General features: G+C 35.4%; 1 protein-coding gene across 1 annotated transcript in view; it reads left to right on the forward strand.

Moving 5' to 3' along the window:
- LOC105499538 (integrin subunit alpha 4) overlaps positions 1-23,513 on the forward strand; it is an 80,425-nt gene that overhangs the window by 26,848 nt on the left and 30,064 nt on the right. The window contains exons 10-15 of the mRNA XM_011772137.3: positions 1,136-1,247; positions 7,781-7,875; positions 9,192-9,282; positions 9,847-9,892; positions 10,257-10,411; positions 13,093-13,247. Coding sequence (XP_011770439.2) covers positions 1,136-1,247; positions 7,781-7,875; positions 9,192-9,282; positions 9,847-9,892; positions 10,257-10,411; positions 13,093-13,247 — 654 coding nt within the window. The remainder of the gene's footprint in view (positions 1-1,135; positions 1,248-7,780; positions 7,876-9,191; positions 9,283-9,846; positions 9,893-10,256; positions 10,412-13,092; positions 13,248-23,513) is intronic.

Below are 23,513 nucleotides of genomic sequence, written 5' to 3' on the forward strand. Positions count from 1 at the left end.
GCACATTGTAAGTATATACGAAGTGGAAGAAGTGATTCCCTTTGGGTCAAGAAGCTTTTACAGAGGAAGTAGTGTTTGAGAAAGACAAAAATCAGAATTTTTCTTTTGGAAAATTCACAAATGAAGACACTTGACAAGGAAAGAACGTGTATATGCTTAAGGAGTGCCAAGTAGATTTGAGAAGAAGAAAGGATATGGCCTTTTCTCTTTTTAATACAAAGGACTGACATGATCAAAGTTTCTGAAGAGAACTGATAGCTGTAATTGTAACAGCTAATTATTACATTATTGAATGTCTTATTGTAGTAACTCATCTTCCTCCTTCCTAGTTATCCATTGACTAATCTATGCTCCACTGCTGCTGGTTCCAAAGACCAACTTCAAGCATGTCACTCCTCAACTCAGAAACCTTCAGTGTTTCCTGTTGTTCCCTAAATTAAGAGTAAATTTTCCTTGACAATCAAGATGCCACACTATAAGACTGCAATCTGACATTTTTGTCTCATTCATTATACATGCCATTCATTAGAGCCAAATTCTTTGGAATTTGTTTTGCTGCTGGTTTTCTCTGTGTATCAAAATTACGCTTATCCTTCAATAGCCACCTGGCATGCCATCTCCTTTATGAAGTCTCTTCTGTTATAATTAGATTTTTTATTTATTTATTTTTGCTTCTTGATATGGTAAAGCAGTTTCTGCTTCTCAGTCATTTGTATGCTTGGGCTAAGCCCTCCCTGTAACTGTGGGCTTATTGAAGAAAGGGAATGTGTTTTATACACACACTTCCTTGCCCCCTTTCACCTTTTCACTCTTTGCACAGTGTGTTGTCTTTAGTAGAAGCTCAATAAATATTTGCTAAATTGAATTATCAAAATGATTTATTGGATTTTCAAAGCTAGAGATCATGAGTTTGACAATTTTTTATGTCCTCCGAGCTCTAATCATACTATTATGTGTTGACAGACTCAATAAATATTTATTGAATTGAACTGAGATGTGTGTACTAAAGCTCAGTCTGTAGTTTGTCCAACTTGTTTGACGCATTAGAAAAAATCCATATCCAATTACAACAGTAAATTGTGTAAAGTTGTCAGGGAGTGTTATAATGATACCGTTTCTCCCCCTTTCTATCTAGGGAGCAGTAATGAATGAAATGGAAACAAACCTCGTTGGAAGTGACAAATATGCTGCAAGATTTGGCGAATGTATAGTTAATCTTGGTGACATTGACAATGATGGCTTTGAAGGTAATTAAAATTATCAATTTGGTGCTTGATTTCTGCTTTTAAAATGGTTTATGGAAGAAAATATGATTAAAGTTTTGTGTTGTTTACCTTCCTATAGAAAATGGAGCCAGAATGGCATGCTAAGTTTTTTCTTTAGTGTTATGTATGACTTCTCAGTTTGTCACCCATTGATCTTTACCACTGTTAATAATGGATGATATTCAAAATACTTTATTTCAGTGATTCTAAGGCACCATTGATTAGAAACTGCATTGTTATTTATGTGTCCCTAAAAGCTGCCTATTAAGCTGTTAATGCCCACTATTTTTTCATGTTAAGGAAGACCCTGATTTCAGAAATAATAAAATATGGGCAGGAAATGTGTATCATAGACTCATTGGACCATGGTATTTAACTATCAGTACAATAAAGACACTGACCAAACCCAACAGAGGCTGGCTGCAGAGCTGGAGCAGGGTTCTGGAAACCCTCTGCCAGGCATTCCCTATAGCCATGTTATGGGAGGATCTGGGGAATTCGAGAAGAGATTCAGCACAGGCCACTGGGAAGCCTGGGGACAGTGGCTGTTTACCCACTGATATTGAAGTTTTTCACTACCTGAATAGATGGTAGTGTGGTAACTGTGCATATCGCCATGGATGTCAGTCCTGTTGTTGAAATCCCTGCATCTACTAGCATTCTCTATTAAAAATTTGCTTTTATCAATCTAGTTCTAAGTGATAAGTAACTGAGTCTGTTAGAATTGTGCATGAAATGATGAATAGGTTTAAGAAGAGAGTGTGCAATTTCCTGGAGTTCAGCACATAAGTATTTGATACTTATTTTTAGGGTTCATAATTGTCTTCTTGATAAGGCCATTGGCAATTAGTATTCGGTAATTTTAGGCTACAGCTTTCTCAGAGATTAAAGTGATGGGGTACTATAAATTCTCATCTTCTTAATGTCTTCTTGTGCCTAGATACCAGAATCTACTTTAAATATATAAAATGCGTTATTCTACACGAAAAGTCAGTTATTGAATACATGCTTCCAGGGAACCTCCTTAAACGTAAAATAGTGTAACTATGTTATACAAGTATTACTGTTCTGGATTTTTTGTTTACTATTTTAAAACTGAAAGAGAAAAAATATATGTATATACTTTTGGTTATTATGATTACACATAATATTTTAATAAAACATGTATGGAGGAGAGCCTCTCTGTACCCCACCCATCACTAGCTTCCCCCTACTTCCCTTACCCTACCAGAACCCCAGGTTGGGCACTAGCTCATTTTCACAAATAACCTCATCCTGGACAGGGGTGAGGGAAGGTGTTGTGGGTATTTTGTTTAATTGGAGCTGTAAGAGGGATCATGTCTTGTTTTATGCCCTTCCTAGAAAGGGGGCAGGACACCTGGTTTGCACTCCTGTATTGGCCATTGCTGCCGTCACTCATCACATTGAGTTCACATCCCTTGAGAGTTTGTATACATTCAGGTCAGCACTGCTCCTATGCAGCCATCCAGTGTCATAGAAAAGCAACTCACTGATAACTGATCTCTCCATTCAGAAGTGTGCAGTTTTAATGTACAGCAATAAGAAACTGTTATTTTATTATCTTTATTAAAAGTCTGATTTGATTAAAAACAAAAAATTTTATTATGTTTGATGTTACATCTCATAAGTAACCAGCAATTCTGTGATATTTATTGAACATTTATTTTGGGTCAGATGTACCATATCAGGTACAGACTATGTACCATAATAAATGAAAATGAAGAAAATAGTGGCACCCTTTTTTATAGTTCTACAATCAAGTAGAAAATAAAAGTAATACTTGAAAACATAAGCCTTATTTAGTGGCAAATTTAAGGGTTCTACCTAATAAAGACCTGCGGATAAAACCATGTTTATGCATTTTGATATGTCATGTGTGTTGTATAGACAACCCAATTCTTTCTTTTAAAAACACAAAATCACTGTTTAGTAAAACACTTTGTTTATGATTTTTCTGTCTTGTTTTAATTGGCACATTTAAGGAAGACCACTATTACCCTTTTGAATGTGAAAAATATATGTATGTACACATAGAAATTATTTTTGTGGCATCAAAATGTCAATGACAAATTTGAATTATCATTATCGTTATAGTTAGAGCTGTAAAACTGTCATGAGCAATAGGCAAATTCCCTTATTAGAATTACTCTAGTACCTGGGAAAAGCTCAAGTAATTTTCTAGTGATGTGAAGGACAGACAGAGAGTATTCTGTCAATGAGACTTAGGAAGAAGACTTCGGAGGGGACTTTCAGGGGACAGTGCAGTCTCTTAGTTTGTATAGGAGACCCTGGGCTTCACATAACTCTTGTTTCGCTAAAAACCCTCAGCACTCCACTCCTAAAGGTAATACCTTTATATCTGGAAGGTTATTATGCAAATGATTTTTTAAAGTATTTCTGCATATTTTTGTGCTATTTATAATGCCTTTTATAATTCACAGCATATTTACATTTAGTGGCTACATTAACACTTCAGTGAGTGTTTATAATGCCATATATCTTTTTCTACTTGGTCCAGTTCTTTTTTTTTTTTTTTTCATTTTTTTGAACCAGAGTCTTGCTCTTGTCGCCCAGGCTGGAGTGCAGTGGTGTGATCTTGCCTCACTGCAACTCTGCCTTCTGGGTTCACGCCATTCTCCTCCCTCAGCCTCCCGAGTAGCTGGGACTACAGGCACCTGCCACCATGCCTGCTGGTTAATTTTTTTGTGTTTTTAGTAGAGACAGAGTTTCCCTGTGTTAACCAGAATAGTCTCGACCTCCTGACCTCGTGATCCGCCCGCCTTGGCCTCCCAAAGTGCTGGGATTACAGGCATGAGCCACCGTGCCCCCGGTCCTCCAGTTCTAATTTTATCTTCTATTTTGCCCATAAGTAGGCATTTTCTATATTTTAGATATTAGCAAGACCATTGCTGATGTGGAAACAGGGTGAGTGTGTCCTATTCCACCATGTCTGCCTGCATGAGACAGCAGGAATTTACAAGTTCTTTTTCTTTATGTGTTTCTTTATTACTTTGCCCCATCTTGTCTTATTTTATTTTTCTGGAGTGAATGGGTAAAGATACATTGTGTTCATGGCAAGAAGTGTAGGATTATGTAGAAAGAGACTCCAATATTGGATGCAAATCACACTTAATGTCTTTATTATGCAAATCTTTGTGGTACTTTGTGTAGCAAAACCTAAGTTATCTTGGCATTTGTCATATCACTTTTCAGTTGTTCTCAAACGGAAAAAAAAAATCAGACTCTATTTCCTGTGTCCTTAGAAAAGCAACACAAGCCATTTTCTAAAAAGATGACCAATTGATTTGGCAAAAGTTTAGTGTAAAACTCCTCAAAAGCATGAAAAAATTGGTCAGACTAATATATCTGACATGACCAACAGCAGATAGCATTTTTTATTTCATATGTAAAATAGACTTGACAAGACCGCTATTTATCGGTTTAGTTTCTTTTTTCACCTTGAGCCTTATTATCTGACTTTTAGACAATATGTTTGAATATTTTTAGAGCAGAACCATAAGTTCTACAATTGTAAATTACAAGCTGTACTATTACTTTGTGTGCACCTGAAATATTGATATATCATCAAATCATTAAGTGAGCACTTCTGTTTTATTTGTTTATAGAGTACAAGTGCCATTTTGTTACATGTATCGATTACATAGTGATCAAGTCAGAGCTTGTGGGTATCCATCATCCAAATAACATACATTTTTACCCATTAAGTAATTTCTCATCATCCACCCCCCACAACCCCTTTCCTTTCTGAGTCTTCATTGTCTATCATTCTACTTTATACATCCATGTGAACACATTTTTAAAGCACTGATTTATGAGTTAAGAGCATGTGTTATTTTACTTTCTGTGCCTGGCTAGTTTCACTTAAGATAATGACACCCCCCACCAGTTCCATCCCTGTTGCTGCAGAATACATGATTTCCTTTTTTTTAATGGCTGAATAGTATTCGTGTGTGTGTGTGTGTGTGTGTGTGTGTGTGTGTGTGTGTGTGAGAGAGAGAGAGAGAGAGAGAGAGAGAGAGAGAGAGAGAGAGAGAGAGAGAACCTCTTTGACACAGAACAGGAATCAGTATTAGGAAGGGAAATTTGGGGGTATGACCTCTGTTGTTAATGAGTTCATAGAGCATGGCAATAGCACAGGCTCTGGAGCCAGGCTGCAGGGTTTAAATCCCAGCTCCATGACATCCTGGCTCTGTCACCTTGAGCAGGTTATACCCTGTGCCTCAGTTTCCTCATCTGTAAAATTGGAGTCAGATTATTTATTTAATATGGTGGTTGTGAGAGTTACTTGGGTAAATGTGCAGGAAGCCCATATCACAGTACCTACATTGTAAACATAAGTGTTGGCCGACACTAATGCTAATAATTTTGATTTATATTAAAAGAATGAAAATGTTCAGATAAGAAGTAAAAGCAATCGTTAAATACCTGTGTTCTGTATATTGTGTCCCAAATTAAGTTGCATAGGCTTGGAAAACATTTATATATATTTCAAAATGTATCTTTCTCATTTGAATAATGATAGCTAGAACTTTATTATATAACAGATCCAGGTGTAATCCAGGAAGTAAGAGTTTGAATCTATATATGTGATAGCCAAAGATTGAAGTGTCCTCTGTATGGAAAAAAATTTATTTGGACCTTTTAAATATTTTGGCTGAAAAGGCTCATCAGTATTTTTCCTAAATATTTGCCTTAATCTAGATCACTCTTGCTAATAACAGATACTGTAAGAATTACATATTACCACTTCACGAACAAGGCTTGTTATTTTTTTCATGTGTTAAGAATCAATGTATAGCAAATTCTACAGCTTTAACCACAGTGGTGGAAGTATAAACCCAGCCCTGATTAAAGAAATTGCTGTCTTCCATTCAATGGCTATAAGATACTTTTCTCCACTCCTTCTTTTCACGTCCCTCTTTTCCTCCTCCTCTCTTTCTCTTCCTTCCAATTCTTGCTCCTCTGTTCCTGTATGTATATATTCTGCACAAATCTGACTCCAGTTATTCCAAATGAGTTGCCATTCTTCACATGTGCCATGCCGCCTGTTGCTTCCCTGCCCTTGCACAGGCTTTTCCCTATCTCTAAATTGCATTTCCCCTTTTCTTCACTTGGCTATGACCTATGGATACTTTAATCTTATCTTGGGCATCATCTTCTATGAAAAGCCTTCCCTAATTTCCACCACTTCCTCCTCACATGCTATGTTATTAGTCTATTCTTACTTGCCATTCCTCCCCACTAAACAATGAGTTTCCTTCTGTGGTACTGCCCTGTTTTGCCAGCTCCTGGCAAATGCCTGGAATATAATAGGTGCTCACTAGCTGTCCAATGAATGAATAAATGAATGGGCATGTTTGCATATGAAAGTTTGAAAAACTTCATACAAGTCAAAAGAGGCTAGCCTTAGTATGTATAAACAAAGTAAATATAGGTGTCTACCATTTCTTTTTAACTGAAACTAGAAAAGCTTTTGCATTTTTACAATTTTACATTGTTTAGCATGGAGTTATACATCAAAGATATGTTTATCTTCATTGAAATAGTAGCCAAAAATTACCACTGTTTATAAAAAGGTTTTCAGTTTGATGGTAATAAGTAATATCATGAAGACAAACTACTTTAGGTTTCTATTAAAGTAATAAAAAGCCATTGCATATAAATAAATATGTAGATAAATAGACAATACTTGGTAAAATAATGAAATGCTCTTGCAACTGTAGAATATTATTTTTCTCCTTTGTACTATATATTTACTCAGGTTTTCTTATGTTAGTTGATCAGATCTTTTTTTTCCCTTGGTATCATAGTCTGACATAATTATATACAGAAAGGTGATATAATCATTATTTTACAGAACAAATCCTTTTTCTGAAATCCTGTGTGTATGTGTGTGCAGATATCTCTAACAGATATCTTAATCATTTTCATTGGAATAGGAATTAAGTTAAGAGTCATTTTGCAAATAAGGTAAGTCTGGGCTCCCAAAGTAAAAATTCTTATGATCAAAATATTCATAGATTATGAGAAGTTATTACATGCGAGGCACTGCTCTAAGCACTTTACAGAAGTTATATCCTTTTATGCTGAGAGTGTTTTTTATTATGATCCCATTATATAAGTGAGAGAATTGAAACACAGATTAAGAAATGGACCCAGCCTAGCATGGCAGTGCCCAGTGGCAGAGCTTGGATCAGACCCCAGTGGTCTGTCTGTAGAGCCCATGCCCTAATCATTTTGTTAGATTGCCTCTCAGATGCTTCCACTCTGCTTTCTTCCATGTACAAACTATTGTGTGCAATCCTGTATATGATGATGATCGTATTTTATTTTTTTCTGTCTGAGGAAGACTGTTATTTTTCATAAAAGAGAGTTTTCTTACGTGATATGAATTAAGGTTCATTAGGTTAGTTTTCGAAGTTGCATTCTTTGTATCAAGGATTTATTTTTCCACTGTTTAAATTCTTGGATAGATGTTGCTATTGGAGCTCCACAAGAAGATGACTTGCAAGGTGCTATTTATATTTACAATGGCCGTGCGGATGGGGTCTCATCAGCCTTCTCGCAGGTAAGATACTATTCTATTTCCAAAAGAAGCATTGGTTATAATGCGTATCCTTAAAACTTCCAGGGTTATGTGGACTTTTTTTTTCTTAATTTTCTCTTTCAAATACTTCACACTTCATTTCACCGTTTACTTACAGTGACAAATGATCTTATTTTAAGGGATTAATAATTCTTCAAACTCCCTTTTTCCATAAATAAGAGTTGTAGTTCATTTCCACCCTAGCTTATCTATTGACCATTAAATATTTGTCTTTGTATTTCATTAAATTGTATTCCGAGGTAGTATCCATCTGATTCTAAAATATGCCCATTTGGATTTGATTAACTGTGTCTTCGCCTTGTGGCTAGAGCTCCATATTTCATGAAGATTGCACAGGGAGATCAAACACACATATGATACTCTGGGTTTCTTTCACTGTTGAGTAGTAAGATGACAGCACTTTAATCATGTCTCAGAATCTTACTCTGACTTCACTTGTGTATGTTGAAAAATCATGGCATTTCAGTGCCTAGAAAAAAAATGACATTCATATGCAGAGAAGAAAAGTTTTTTCCTTGATATTTGCATGGAAATATTAGCTGGCAGTTATTTTTGATTAGGCAAAAATGAGCAAATGGTTCTCTGTAATTGACATAAAAGAAATGTATTTGCCTAGTAAACAAAAATAGTAATTTTCTTAGTATGAATATCAGCTTAATATTTATAAACCTGTATGTGAACATGAAATTAGACATGTGGAATAGAAAGTACATATCTGGCTAGGATTGTTCTTGTTAAAAAGCCGGCTTTTATCAAAAGCCTCAGTCATAGGCTCCACTAAGTGATTATAGACATCTTGTTTTCCAAATTACTTATTTAATTGTTCATGTTGGGAAAGGAAGTAAATATAGAGCCTGAAGAGACCTAAGGAAGCCAGGCATGGTGGTGTGCACCTGTAATCTCAGCTACTCAGGAAGCTGAGCTGGGAAGACTGCTTGAACCCAGGAGTTCCAGGCCAGGCCAGGTGCCATAGTGAGACCCCTATCTCTGAAAAGACTTGAGAGGGAGTCAGGACTATTTTAGAAAATCTGTACAACATAATTTTCCCTTTGCTCACAAAGTAAAGTAAATTTTTTTAGTCACAAAATAAATGTCGTCTGTTCATTTCAAGCTGGAAAATTTGTCACTCTTGGAAGTATTTGATTTAACTAAAATGCAACGTTGTTAGTAGATGTGCCAAGGCATGCCTGGGAAAGCTCATTATTTAGCTACATCATTGCTTCTCTGGTATATTAGTATTCAAAAACTACTTCCCACTCAACTTTCCTATTTTTCAGAGAATCGAAGGACTTCAGATCAGCAAATCGTTAAGTATGTTTGGACAGTCTATATCAGGACAAATTGATGCAGATAATAATGGATATGTAGGTGAGTAATTAGTTTATCATAGTTTATAAATTGGAATAAGCTCTATTATAGATATTGCTTTATAGTGAAGTACGTAATACTGGTATGAAAGACTTCATCTTACTGATAATTTTTTTATTCATTTTTAAAGTTCTCCTTAATTCAAGGATGGGCCTAAAATGATCAAGTAATTCCTCAGCTTAACAGTGTTAGTTACTCAATGTTATAGTCTGTGTTTTTGAAAAAATGAAAGCACTCATGAAAATCAAATAGATAACGAGGAAAAGAAAGAAAACTTATTTAGAAAGGAAATTTGAATGTTTCTAGTCCAAAAATTGAATTTTGTTTTAGTAAACTTCTTTTTACCATAAAGTTTATGATATATCATAATGGGATGACTGTTATACATGAGTAGATTCAGAGAAAAGAGGAATGAATTGTAAGATGTTAGCATATAGTCTCTAATTTTCTACAAGTAGTGTTTTTAGGTAGTCAAAGGTGATACGCAGTTCAGTACTTATGGCTGAAAAGTAATTCTCTTTGACTAATGATGATCATTAATCTGTGGTTTTTTTTATCCTCCAGATGTAGCAGTTGGTGCTTTTCGGTCTGATTCTGCTGTGTTGCTAAGGTAAGATTGATATATTTCACTGCTTAATGGCAATTTGGTTTAATTGTAAATGATGGGAGGCAGTGTTTAAAATCAGCAGTGGTAGTGACCTCATGATACTCTTTTGGTATTCTGAAGTTTAATTATTGCACTTTAGGGTATTTTTTTCACCTTACAGAGATATAATTAAATCATCAAAGTCAATATTTTTGGACATTTAAATAAAAAGTTATTTTTCCCTGTGCACAGAAATGTAATTAGTATGTACACACATAATAAGGAAGACTCATGAAATTACTTGGTCAATGTAAACTGACAAAACAAATACACTTCTTAAGGAAAAATAATTCTGTAATTAACATTGCTAATTTTATTTCCTTCTCAGGACAAGACCTGTAGTCATTGTTGAAGCTTCTTTAAGCCACCCTGAGTCAGTAAATAGAACGAAATTTGACTGTGTTGAAAATGGATGGCCTTCTGTGTGCATGGATCTAACACTTTGCTTCTCATATAAGGGCAAGGAAGTTCCAGGTTACATTGGTGAGTATGCCTTACAAAATTAATCCTTCATGGGGTGCGGTTCTTTCATTAATCCCACAGTCCTGTTTGGAGCCCTCACCGGTTTTCACCATGGAGATCTTTAGAGCAGGGGCAAGAAACTACCTGATGCATACTTTTCCTCTCCATCGTCCAGATTCTTGCATTGTTCTAACTAATGAGTTGGGCACATTAGAAGGCTGTAGTTGTTTAGAGATTATGAGAAGCAAAGGACATAGTATCTCTTGCTATGTTAGTTTAAGGTAAACCAACTGAGCTTAACCCGTGAAATCTCTTTCTTCATATTTTATCCAATTTCAATAATTGAAGAAAGCCAAGTATGGTGGCTCACGTCTGTAATCTCAGCACTTTAGGTGGCTGAGGCTTGAGCCCAGGAGGTCCAGGCTACAGCGAGCTATGATCACACTACTGCATTCCAGCCTGAGCAATGGAATGAGACCCTGTCTCAAAAAAATAATAATCATAAAAATATTTTAAAAATTGAAGAAGCTAGACCTGATTCTATCTTATATAAATAATATGCCCGTTAACAATTTACTGCGACTACAAGCTCCTAAGAACCATACCCATTTCCCTATGTATAGACAACTCTCAATTATCTGCTCTGGAGAACGTATCATTGATACAGCTCATCCAAAATCATGGTGGCGAATTCCAAATCATGTATATGTGACTTTATAAGCATTTTTGCTAGCAGATTAATGTTCCTAATTGTTTTATTTAGGCTAATATGAAAATAACTACTAGTGAAACTAGCCTGTGGTAGGAGAAGAGCATATCTGGGCATATCATTTAGAGATTAATAATTCACAATATTTATGATCCTCTATTAGGACCTGTCAAGAGTTTATTGTATTCATGACCCTGCAGGCTACTGTTATCTAAACAGCGTGAAGGGCCCACATACTTATTAAATAATACCATGGATATGTAATAGATGTCTCAGTATGCATTAGGTACACAATGAGCCTGTACCTGAAAGGTACACAATGACTCTGATATCTCTGCTTTAGATCAGACTTATTTTTAATAGTGCCCTGGAAAAGTCATGGCCAGAGCTACAGTAATAAGAGGGTGGGCAAGCCTTCATCTAGTTATTGATTTGAAAATGGCAGTTTGAGAACCTGACCACACAGTAAATTACACATTAACACAGACAAGCTGATGGATAATCTGAAAGACACAAACTGAGTAGATGGGGCACTTTCCTTTTATGTAAAACCAGTGTTTTCTCTACTAACAATTCCATTGTGACCAGATATTTTTAAAAATAGTTGAAGACAAACATATGAAACACATAAATAATCATCACATTATTAGAGAAACATATCTTAGAATTATCACAAAATGACTCCCAGGAGAAATAATTCACATGGCAAGCATGTTTAATAAAACCAGGACATTTTGACTCTTACTAGTAGTGGATTATTTTTCACCTCATTTTCATTTACTCTTTTTCTTAACTGAGGACAATGAACTTGTAGATAGCTATTTCAGTTGCAGTGCTATTTCTCTGAGGTATTGAATCTCAGTTATAATTTTGAAATCCAATTGACTTGGACTTCATTATTTTCCAACTAAAAAGATGACTGAAGGATTTATTTGAAATGTATAAAGAATAATATAGATTTTATGCTTGTTTCCTTGAAATAAGTAGGTAAAATTCTTCTAGAAGTGTAAGTTACTCCTAAAATATAAATGAACATGTCAAGAATTACATAAATTCTTTAAACTATCACATATGAATTATTGCTTCTATATAATGAGTGACACCTCAGAAGAATATTATATTTAGCTTGCATGGCAAAGAACCCATTTAGATTCGTGAAATGGGTCTCACTTTCTTGGTAAGATCTGGCTGGGAAGTTTTTGTTTGCTTTTAACAGTTCTTTCTCTTCTTTTCTTTTTTTTTTTTTTAATAATTTGGAGATCTTCATGAGCAGATGAATATTTACTATGTCAGATTTGAAATAAACCCTGCCAAACCGCTAGAATATTTATTGAGAGAATTTTTTTAAAAATTGCACAAATTAACACTGGAAGGTCAAACTAGAAACCAATAACATGTAGAGGAAGGACAGATAATCAGGGCATAAGACTGGAAAGATGACATTTTTAAGAAAACCGTATACATAGATTTGACTTAATCATGTGTTCACTTCGTGTATAAAAAATAAAAAGCCTTCAGATCAAACAAATCTAAAATTTAAAAAAAGTCATATATAAAATTAGTCATATAACCACATAAGATAGAATTTTTCCAAGTAACATTTGAGCAAAGCGCTGTGTCTATACTTTCTTAGTCAATGTTCTGAGGAAAAAATGACTCCAAAGGAATCTGAACCATTATGCAAGACTTTTATTAGCAACAATGTTTACATTTTTATATATAGGAGGTTTGAGCAAATAACTAAAGATTTTAGTGTTAATAGAAATCTAGAGGAAAGTTCATAAATCTTTATTTATAAAAGCAATTTGTAAAATTTGTATTTTTAATTGTTCCCTCTTTCATATTTCAGGTTAGTCTTTAAAAAGCTGTTTAATAAAGAGAATTCCAGATATTATTTCCAGTAATCTATATAACTTTGACTATTAGCACTTCAAAAATAACAATAGATGTATTTCAGTAAATAGATTAACTGCGATTCTCTATATTTTTGCAGTTTTGTTTTATAACATGAGTTTGGATGTGAACAGAAAGACAGAGTCTCCACCAAGATTCTATTTTTCTTCTAATGGAACTTCTGACGTGATTACAGGAAGCATACAGGTGTCCAGCGGAGTAGCTAACTGTAGAACACATCAAGCATTTATGCGGGTAATGTAAGCTATTTTTTATTAATGAATATGTGAACTTCAATGTTGTTGATAGAGAGCAACTTATCGTATTGGTGTCTTTTTATAAAACGTAGATAAAAGCAACTGTTACCCCTCCTAAACTATGACCTTGTTGCTCCAGTTAAAGTATTAGACAGTCTCAACCCAAGTAATTCAGAGTCCTCTTATTGTATCATCCTTTTTCACGTTTATCACATTTGACCTCATCATTTGAAAACACTTGCCTTTTCCTTTCTAAAATTTCATTTTTCCTATCCCTTTTATCTACTTGCCTAGAAATACACATCTTCAGTAGCTCAACTGAACCTCAAATCTTTTCCATGGTACGTTTTTTGGGGTGGGTCAGGGGAGGCGGGGAAGTTAGTTTGTTTTTCATAGGACTCCAGTGAAGCAGAATACAACATGGCTGCTTTTGGATTATGTCTTTGTCTCCGTGCCAGCTTTGTCAGTGATGTCAGTGGGAACTCGCGCAGTTGTAGCATGGTGGGGATCATCTGTGGGCCAGGACGACAGCTCTCATGATGGTTTGGGGTATGTCCTGCCAAAGCACAGTCGATTTCATGTTTCTTTTATTAAAACACTCATTCCCAAACTGATCATCGCACTCCTCACATTGGTCAAATTTTATCATATGAAGCCGTGCCAGGTCTTTTTCATTAGGGAACAGTGTACTTCATCAGAAAATCTATTGTCACAAAAAGCCAAACTATTCCCAGGAGCCCTTTCTGGGATTTCAAATAGTAGCTTCAGCTTAGGGCTTAATTTTCCCTTAGATACTTATTCCAAGCAAATGTAAGCAAGCATCATCAAGACTTCAATACACTATTAAATGCTAAGAGCAATAATCCCCATGCTATTTCCTCATTTCCCTTAACAGTTTTTATTGTTGTGCTAGAATAAAGCTATTAGATGGTTCAGAGCCAAAAGTATAGAATATTAATGTAACTATCATTTATATGGTAGGAACTAAAGAGGTTCTTTTTTTCATGCTTCATAGATGTCGTTTTACTTACCTTAGTCAATTGTAGAGACAAATATTGAGATCGTTTTAAAGGCAATAAAAGGGCCAACATTAGATGTTCACAAAGAAACACGTTGTGTTAAAAATTTGCAAAAGTGATCTGGTTTATTTAGTCCTGTGTTTCTTGGCATCGTTCCTATAAATAAGGGATCATCAAAATTGTACACCTTTTTTGGAGCAAATTTGTAGCAGAAATGATTAGCAAAGGTAAGTGTTTTGTTGCATGTATAATTGTAGTGTTACCATGGTTTTGATGCAGGATTCAGCTATTGCCTTTGTACCATATTGTAAATATTAAATGATAGCACTTACTGCTGGGATTGTACATGGCAAACACAACTAATAACAGAGCTCTAACTCTAGAGCCAGTATTCTTAACCAGTACATGTTCTGTGTTACAAGAAAGATAGAGGTCTATAATGAAATTTTAGAAAGCCATTTTTTTTTTTTTTTAAGATGGAGTCTTGGTCTGTTGCCAAGGCTGACTTTTTAAAAATGATCATTTCCTTCAGTATCTTTTTCTCTTCCTAAATTACCTTGCTTGTGTTTGGAACACTTTTAAAACTCATATAGAAAGGCAAAAAGTTACTCCAACCCTCTCCTTTGTAACAAACCCACACAGAAGATAAGAACCATAGTTGCAGCTACCCTGAACTTGAGTTCTGTCAAGGAGCTGTAGCTGTTACTTAAGAAGGTGTAGGAATGTAATGAGTGTATTTCCCACCTCCACCAGGGTGATAGCCCAAGGAATTAGGAAACATTAACACTCTTAAGTTTCTACAGTCTGAAAGCATAAGACAGCAATCTGAATTCTTCCATCTTCCTAATACTAGAAAAGAAGATGCATAGCGGTTGGGATGCCTGAGTTGTTCCTGTGTTCCATAAAACACATCTGGTACCATGGTACCAGGAGTGGGAGTGTTAACATATGTATCTATTTTGTCTCTGCATTCCTTACAATGAAATGAAGTGACATTTGTTAATTATATACTCCGCCCACAATCCCCACTTGTCAGAGGACTCCCTGCCTGCCTGTTGGTTGGACATGCTTTACTCGTATAGTTGTCCCTACTGGCCATTCACTCAATTAATTTGATATTTATTGAGTACTTACATTGTGTCAAATTCTGTATATACCAGTGAATGGGACATATAAAGATTATTACCCTCATGGAACTTATAGTCTACTGGGGTGAGACAAAAAAAAGATAAAAATATACATTTTATAGTATTTTGGAAGATACGGGTGATGAAAAAAGGAGGGCAGAGTATAGAAATGTGCAGTGCTGGAGAAGGAGTGAAATGTACAATTTTAAACAGGATACTCAGAGTAGGCTTCATTCAGAAAGTGACAGCTGAGCAAAGACGTGAAGGAAGTAAGGAAGTTGCCCATGTAGATATCTAGGGCAGTTGTTCTTAGTTTTAGGGTGTAATAGCAACACCTGTAGGGCTTCTGAAAACACAAATTGCTGGCCGCATCTAGAATCCCTGATTTAGTAGGTCTGCAGAAAGGCCTGAGAATTTGCATTTCTGCAAAGTTCCCAGGGGACCCATCCTTTGAGAACACCTGGTTCAGAAGAAGAGTATTCCAGTGAGAAAAGCTGAGTCAAAGGCCTGAAGAATGTACCTGGTTATTTTAAAGAACAATAGGGAGGCAAGGATGGCTAGAAATGTAAGCAAAGGGAAGAATGGTGGAAGGAGAGATTATGCAAAACCTGTGGCTTTTTCTCTGAGAGAAAGGTGGATCTATAACAGCATTTTGTCAGAGAAGTCACATGATCTAACATAGGTATACAAAGGAACACTCTAGCTGCTGTGTTGTGAATAGAGTAGGAGATAAAGAGTTGACACATGGAGAAGAGGCTACTGTGGTAACACAGGTGAGAGATGGTTCCAACAAAAGTGGTGGCAGTGGATATGGTGAGAAGTAGTCGAAGTCAATTTGCTGACATCCAATTTACAATTTGCTGACAGACTGGATGTCTGGCATCTGAGAAAGAGGCTCTATGATGACTCCAGGGTCTTTAGCCTGAGCCACTTGGAGAATGTAGTTTTCATCAATTGAGACAATATTTCAGGAGAACACCTTTTGAGTGGAAAATTCTAGAGTTCAGTCATGGGCCTGCTAGCTAGAGAGACCTATTTTAAGTGTAAATATCAACTAAGCCTTTGTATATACTCATCTTGAGTTGAGGACAGGCAGAGAACAGGAAAGGTAACTTATCTTTGGCATATGGATGGTATTTAAAATCATATTAAGATGGCTGAGATCAGAAGAGGGTCAGTGTCTGCACTCTGGGCCCCTACAACATGAAGAGGTTGGCAAGAAGAGGCCCACAAGGGAGATAAGAAGGTCCAATCAGTAAGAAAGGAAGAAAATCAACAGTGTTTGGCATCCTGGAAGTGAAGTGAATAAAGCCAAAGGGGAAAGCATGATGATGTTTTCTATACGGCAGCTTGATCGAATAAGACGAGGGCTGAAAACTCGCCATTGGATTTATAATGTGGAGGCTGTTGGTGGTGGTGACAAAAGCATTTCAGACAGTAGTGGAGGGGGTGGGGGAAAGAAAGGAATTGGAAGCGTTATAGGTTATTCTTTCAAAAGTTTTGCCTCAAAGGTGACCAAAGAAATGGAATTGGGGGTCAGTAGCTGAAGTGGAGTGAAGAGTTCTCTGGGTTTTTGTCTTTTAAGACGGGAGAAGCATTAGCATGTTTTTATGCTGATAGGCATGCTGCAATAGAGTGAAAAACTTGGGATATATGTAACAGGGGAGAAGAGCTGGAACTAAATTCTTGAAGGCAAAAAGGGAAGGATTAAATGTACAAGTGAAAGGGTTGGTTCTAGATAGGTATGTGCATGGTTCATCTGAGTATGTGCTTACAGGTGCTGAGTAGATGTGATGGGGACTATGGAAGTTCTTGTCTGATTGCTTTAATAATCTCAGTGAACTAAGAAGCAAACTCATCAACCAGAGTATGGATGAAGGAAGTGGTATTTGGAGTTTGGGAAGATGTGAAATAGTCTTCCAGGAGAATGTGAGAGTAACAAAATACAGGGTGGTTGTCAGATGGTGTCTGGGACCACTTGCACTCATTGTCATAAACTGAGTGTAGCCTGTGTGTTTGTGTGTGTGTGTGTGTGTGTGTTTTTCCCCCCCAGTCACATTCAACCTTACAGGCAGGAGTAGATGAAGAGTTACAATTAACCAGGGTTGTGGTTTGATCAAGAGAGTGAAGCAAGCAAGGAGCATGCAGCAGGAGGGAATATACAAGGGAATGGTTATATTTTTGGTTGCAAAGTTGAAGCAGGCTAAGGAGGGGAGGGGTCACACCAAGAGGGTGAAGGACCAGGAAAGAAATTTCAATCGGAGATCCCAGTACAATCAGCAAATTGTTGGAATTGACTATTAAAGGGATTGAGCTGCAAAGATGGCACAGATATAAAATGTAAAAGCCTTGGAGACCTAAAAGTGAGGAAAAGATTGAATTTTGCTTTTATTTTTGCTGACAATTCTTTGATTACCTTATGCAAATGAAAGCCTTTAAACTTTATTACAAAATCCATTGTGTTCTTTGATGGTGGGGAATTCGGCTGTCAAAAAGACTCCAGATCTTAAGTTTATATAAAATTTATGTTTAAAAACTTATTCTCTCTTAATCACAATTCTTTAGTTTTATGCTAGATCTTCTTGGACTAGAGGTGCATTTTTAATAGTCTAATAAGGATCTATATCACTGTCATGTAGATTTTTGTTCTGGCATGTTATTTTTCTGAGGCTATGTGTTCATTTATCTGGTTTGTAGGGGAATCAGTTTTCTTAAGTCTAATCATAATTAAAATAGTATCACACAGGATTACTTTGCTTGACTGGTCAAAATTTGTTCCTCAAAAAATAAGGAAGAAATTGTCTTTATTTTTTAATTTAAAAAAAAAAAACCTTTGTATTTTAGTTGATTATAATTAGGCCAAGCTTTAATTTTTGCCATCAGAGCCATACAATTATTAGCTTTTGCTAAAGAGTTCATAATGATATTTCTGAAATATAAGGGAAATGGTTAATTTCATTTATACCATTTAGTGTTTTATCTATTGAAATCCTCTTCTATTAGACATTGCTTTTTCCTCTATGGAAAAGATGTTTCCCCATTTATGTAAGTATATGAAAATCTTTGTTTTTGCTTTATTTAAATATACAACTTCATCAAATTTTAGCAATTTCTTAGGACAAGGGATAATTTTGATGCAGTTTTGATTTAGAGAAATCCAAACTGTAACTCGAAACAGTTTTTAGACATGTTAGAGCAGCCATGGTAGCGAAACTTCACTTGAAATGTTGACGGATGATATCTCTTGGTTGATCTTGATGGAATCTCTGCATCAAAATATCCCCTGATATTTGAGAAGAGAAGAAGGGTGCTACATTGGGATAACAAAAGAAGCAAAAGATTGCCTGTTTGTCTGCATTTCCGATAAAGCTAGAACTATTGGCTTAGTTGCTGAACAAAGAATGCCTGTCCCCAGAGATATTCTGAGAGCCAGTGAATTCAGTGGCCTTAGCGTGTTTTATTAAAATCATGATATCAACCTACCTGTGTAGATTAGTTAATTCTTTTCTTTCTTTGATTTCTCAAATTCCTGAATTTTAGATTTCTGAAATACAGGGAGTTTATTTTGCTATGTAAATCTTTAGGTGACTTCTAAAACTCATCTTTTTTCCATAGTAATTTCAGGAAAACAAATGTATATTTGATTAGTAAATTTTTTTGTGTGTTTTTAAATTTCATTTGCTTATATTATTGAGTGATACATGCACATAGCTTAATGAAATGTCATTTACTCCAAAGAAGAAATTTTTTAATGATAGCACACTATGGACTGATTCATATATGCAGACATTTCTGCTGAAAATCTAAGTGTGAGCAAACTATATAATTGTACCAATATTATGGTATTCTAGAAGTGAATTGATTATTATAACATTTTAGTTTTTTGTTAGGTTGCAAGATCTTTGAGGCAGGATATTATCTTTTGCATATTTGTATTCTTAGAGCTAGCACAATCCATTACATAAGGCAGAAAATAAATATTTAACACATTTATGGATGCTATGTTCTTGGTGCTATTTAAAAAATTCTATAAGAAAAATCTGAGAATGTTCTATTGGTATCATGGTTAGGGCATTTGTCTTGGGGGTGCTGTCTTTTCTCAGGAAATTGTAGTGCCAGATGTTTAACAGTTCTCTACCACTTGAGACAAGCTTACTACATAAAGGGACTGCAATTTTACAGGATGGTGATGGTTCAGGTGCCAACCTATGTCTTGGTCTCAGCTTTTCCTTCCCAAGCCCTACATAAGCACCAGAGAGGTATTTCAAAAATCTAGTCATATTCCTTGCTTAAAATCTTCCTATGTAAGAGCCTCCCCAACCCCTTTTATGTGTCGATTAGGTGGCCCTACTTCTTCTGTATTTGGGCATGTCTGTATCAGAATATTCATCCCCCACACTGTCTATGTGGATTTGTGGAACATAGATTGGGACAGGCACTGACTTTCAGTTTTGTATCCCTAGAGCTGCCTTGGACACAGTAGACCCATGAATAGATAGCTTCAGATATTTATTCCTGACATTATTGTTTAGTGATATAAAATTTTTTGGCCCACCCTTTAAATAAATTAACAGGACATGGGCCTGTTGCTCAGCTCTCAAGCTGGCCAGAAATACAGATTTCCATGAAAGTCAAGCAAGAAGACAGACGTTATATAATTTCAGGCATGTGCTAATTTGCATGCTTGTGGGCACCCTATTTTATGTAATTGTCCATAAAAATGTGGCATGGAATCTTCATTATTTTTAATATACATAGCACTTGCCCATCCAAATTTAAAAATTTAAACAAATCTACTTTTTTACTCCCAAATATTTAATCACTTTAAGACATTTTTGATATTACAGATTTTGTCCTTAGGTGGAGCTGCTAAAGTTAGTGTGTATATCCGTCAAATACAGTTTTTGCAAGAGTGCATGTACATTTTATATATTGCAAGAAAAGTGTAATTAATAGCTAATTAGGATAATGAAAGTAATATACACCAGATGTAGAGAAGACCTTGTGGAAAATTAGTATGAATTTGATAACATGTGATTTGGTCAAAGCAAGCTTGTTGAGAAGAATTAAAACAGTGGACATGTGGAGGGACAATCAGTGGCCGTCTAGCTCCTACACCTAGGGAATAATTTAATCAAGTTTGCTATTGTAATACTCAGGGCTTCAAGCTGTTCGGTTTTCACAAGTCGATAACTTGGGATTTGGCCTTGATTCGCAGCATTCCTATATGGTCAAGGTTTCATGTTGAGATGATCCCTTACCAAGTAATTTAATAAAAGCATCTCTGTATAAGAATGGAAAAGTAATCAGGGATCTTGAGTACTCTGATTCAGGCTCCAAATGTTCTAAATACCATTTAATAAATAGAAGTCTACTCCTTGTTCTGTAACTAATTTTCTATTTAATGTTGATTGGTTGGCAGTAGTTCAGTTTTCTTATTCCTTCCAAATGTTCACCAGAATCTCTTATTCTAGGAAACTGAAATTTAGTAATTCCTTAGTTGGCTTATATGCCTGCATTTTGAAGCAACATACAAATTTTGTCATGTCTGCCTTATGGACACTATGTCATTTAATCATCACAACAATAAGGTATAGGTATAACCACCATAATTGTTATTATTCCAATTTTCAGATAAGATAACTAAGCCATAGACAAATTAAGAAACTTGCCCAATGTTACATAGATAATAACTGGTGGACCCTAGATTTGAACACCAGTGCTTCACCTTTAGACCACTATTGCTTTTAACACATAAATTGATAATGTTGTAAATGAAAAGAAAAAAAATTACATCTTTTTTGTTTATAATTACACAAAGATATAGAATAGTCTTTTATGTGATGTGTATCATCTTTGTTAAATTACTTCATTGATTTTTATCAAAAGTTACTATATAAATAATATAGCAATACAGCAATAATCTGTGTGATAGGAATTTTTTTCCCTATTCCTTAAGGATTATTAATTGATGAGCTTTGAAAATAATCTATTCCTTACCTGCCTTGGGGCAGTAATGTTTAAGCCATATTGCAATCTTGAAATGTCTATAGATAAATAGAAACCTGGTCCACTGACATTACTCAGTAGGAGGTCTGTCAATTGCAGTGTCATGGGTCTACCCTGAGGAACTCAACGGGCATAATATAAACCTCAGTTATGGTTTAAGTTAATATGTCTAGCCTGGGTGAAAACACTTGACTCTTTAATGGTCAAGAGGGAATTTGTTGAATCTATTTTTTAAAATGAGAAGAACCTATAGATTGAAATGGCCATATGAAAAGTAGAGTAAAAATTGAGCCTTAAATTATTAGTATGAAAGACATCACAGTCTGTGACTAATTCTTCAAATTATCTCCTGAGTATAGCAACAATTCTAATACCAAGAAAAACAAAAACTGCATAGATTTTCTCCACTAGTTTCTGTGTAGGTGGGCTATATGTGGTGATGTGAACTGCTCTCTCATATCCTGAGATCATTTCTACTTTTAATTTTTGCAGTGTCTAAAATCTTATTTTATAGATTTCTCATCGACATGGCTTTATGTAATTTCTCATTTGAATTCTGTTATAAATCCTCTTAGGTTACTTTAGTAGTAAAATCTTTTTAGCTTACTCTTTTAGAAAAGGAGAAGTTTGTTTTGTTGAGTGCCCTTTGAAAATCACATTTCTGACTGTGGACTGCTTGAACAGGTGCTTTCTAAGAGACATTGTTTTATATGTTATTTGATTTTCATATACACTTATCCTGTAGTATCCATGGGGGATTGGTTCCAGGATACTATTCCAGGACCCCACTTGGATACAAAAATCCAAGGATCCTCAAGTCCCTTATATAAAATTGTGCCATATTTGCACTTAACCTTTGTAAATCCTCTCATATACTTTAAATCATCTCTAAATTATTTATAATATGTAATACAATGTAAATGTTATGTAAATACTTGTTATACTCTATTGGTTAGGGAATAATGACAAGAAAAAAATCTGTACATGTTCAGCACTGATGCAACTATCCATTATTTGCCAACTATTTTTGATCCAAGGTGGCTGAACCCACAGATGTGGAACTGATGGGTACAGAGGGCTGACTCTCTGTTTTCATAGACTTGAGAGTCTAGGACACTTTTACTATCTAGTGAAGTGCTTACATAATCGAATGACAAATGCTTTCAAAGATATTTTCTTGTTGATTATTTCACTGTGTGTAAGAAAACAATTTTGAAAATATGGAATTTCTTAGTGATGCTAGCAAATAATCAAATGAAAAAATCATTTGTAAGTTGATAGAAAATATTTTTAAAAGAAAATAATGTCTGCATATACAAATAAAGGTTAAAATATAAGAATTGACAATCACTTGTAATAAACTCGAGTTGTTTCTTTGGAGACAGAAGACAATGAATTTTAAAAATCTGATTATAAAAAAAAGCTTGTGACCACATATCAAGAAGAATAGGAGTAAGAAATGCTGTGTAGACATTAGTTAAGATATTAAGTGTAGAAGAATGTTATACAGGGCAGAATGGATTGTGAATGGGTTACAATTTCTGTGTAATTGGTAAATAAATTCAAGAATTCTTTGTGAAGTACAAAAGCACAATAAACTTAAAAAAAAAAAATAACCAGTTGCAGTGGGTCAAGCCTGTAATCCCAGCACTTTGGGAGGCCGATGGGGGCGGATCACTTGAGGTCAGGAATTTGAGACCAGCCTGACCAACCTGGTGAAAACTGGTCTTTACTAAAAATACAAAAATTATCTGGGTGTGGTTGTGCATGTCTGTAATTCCAGCTACTCAGATGACTGAAGTGGGAGGATCATTTGAACCCAGGAGAGGGAGATTGTAGTGAGCTGAGATCACGCCACTGCCCTCAAGCCTGGGTGACAGAGCAAGACTCTGACTCAAAACCGAAAAAAAAAAAAAAACAAAACTTTAACAACTAATAAGAAAATCAGTAAAGTGACCAGTATATACAATTAGATGTACAAAACGAATACTTTGCCTATATACCATTCAATATCTGTTAGAAAATATGATAGAAGAGTTCCATAAAGAAAGAAAAGGGCTGGGTATGGTGGCTCACACCTGTAATCCCAGTTCTTTGGGAGGCCAAGAC

Source organism: Macaca nemestrina, chromosome 11, assembly GCF_043159975.1.
Source record: "Macaca nemestrina isolate mMacNem1 chromosome 11, mMacNem.hap1, whole genome shotgun sequence".
Taxonomy (NCBI): Eukaryota; Metazoa; Chordata; class Mammalia; order Primates; family Cercopithecidae; genus Macaca; species Macaca nemestrina.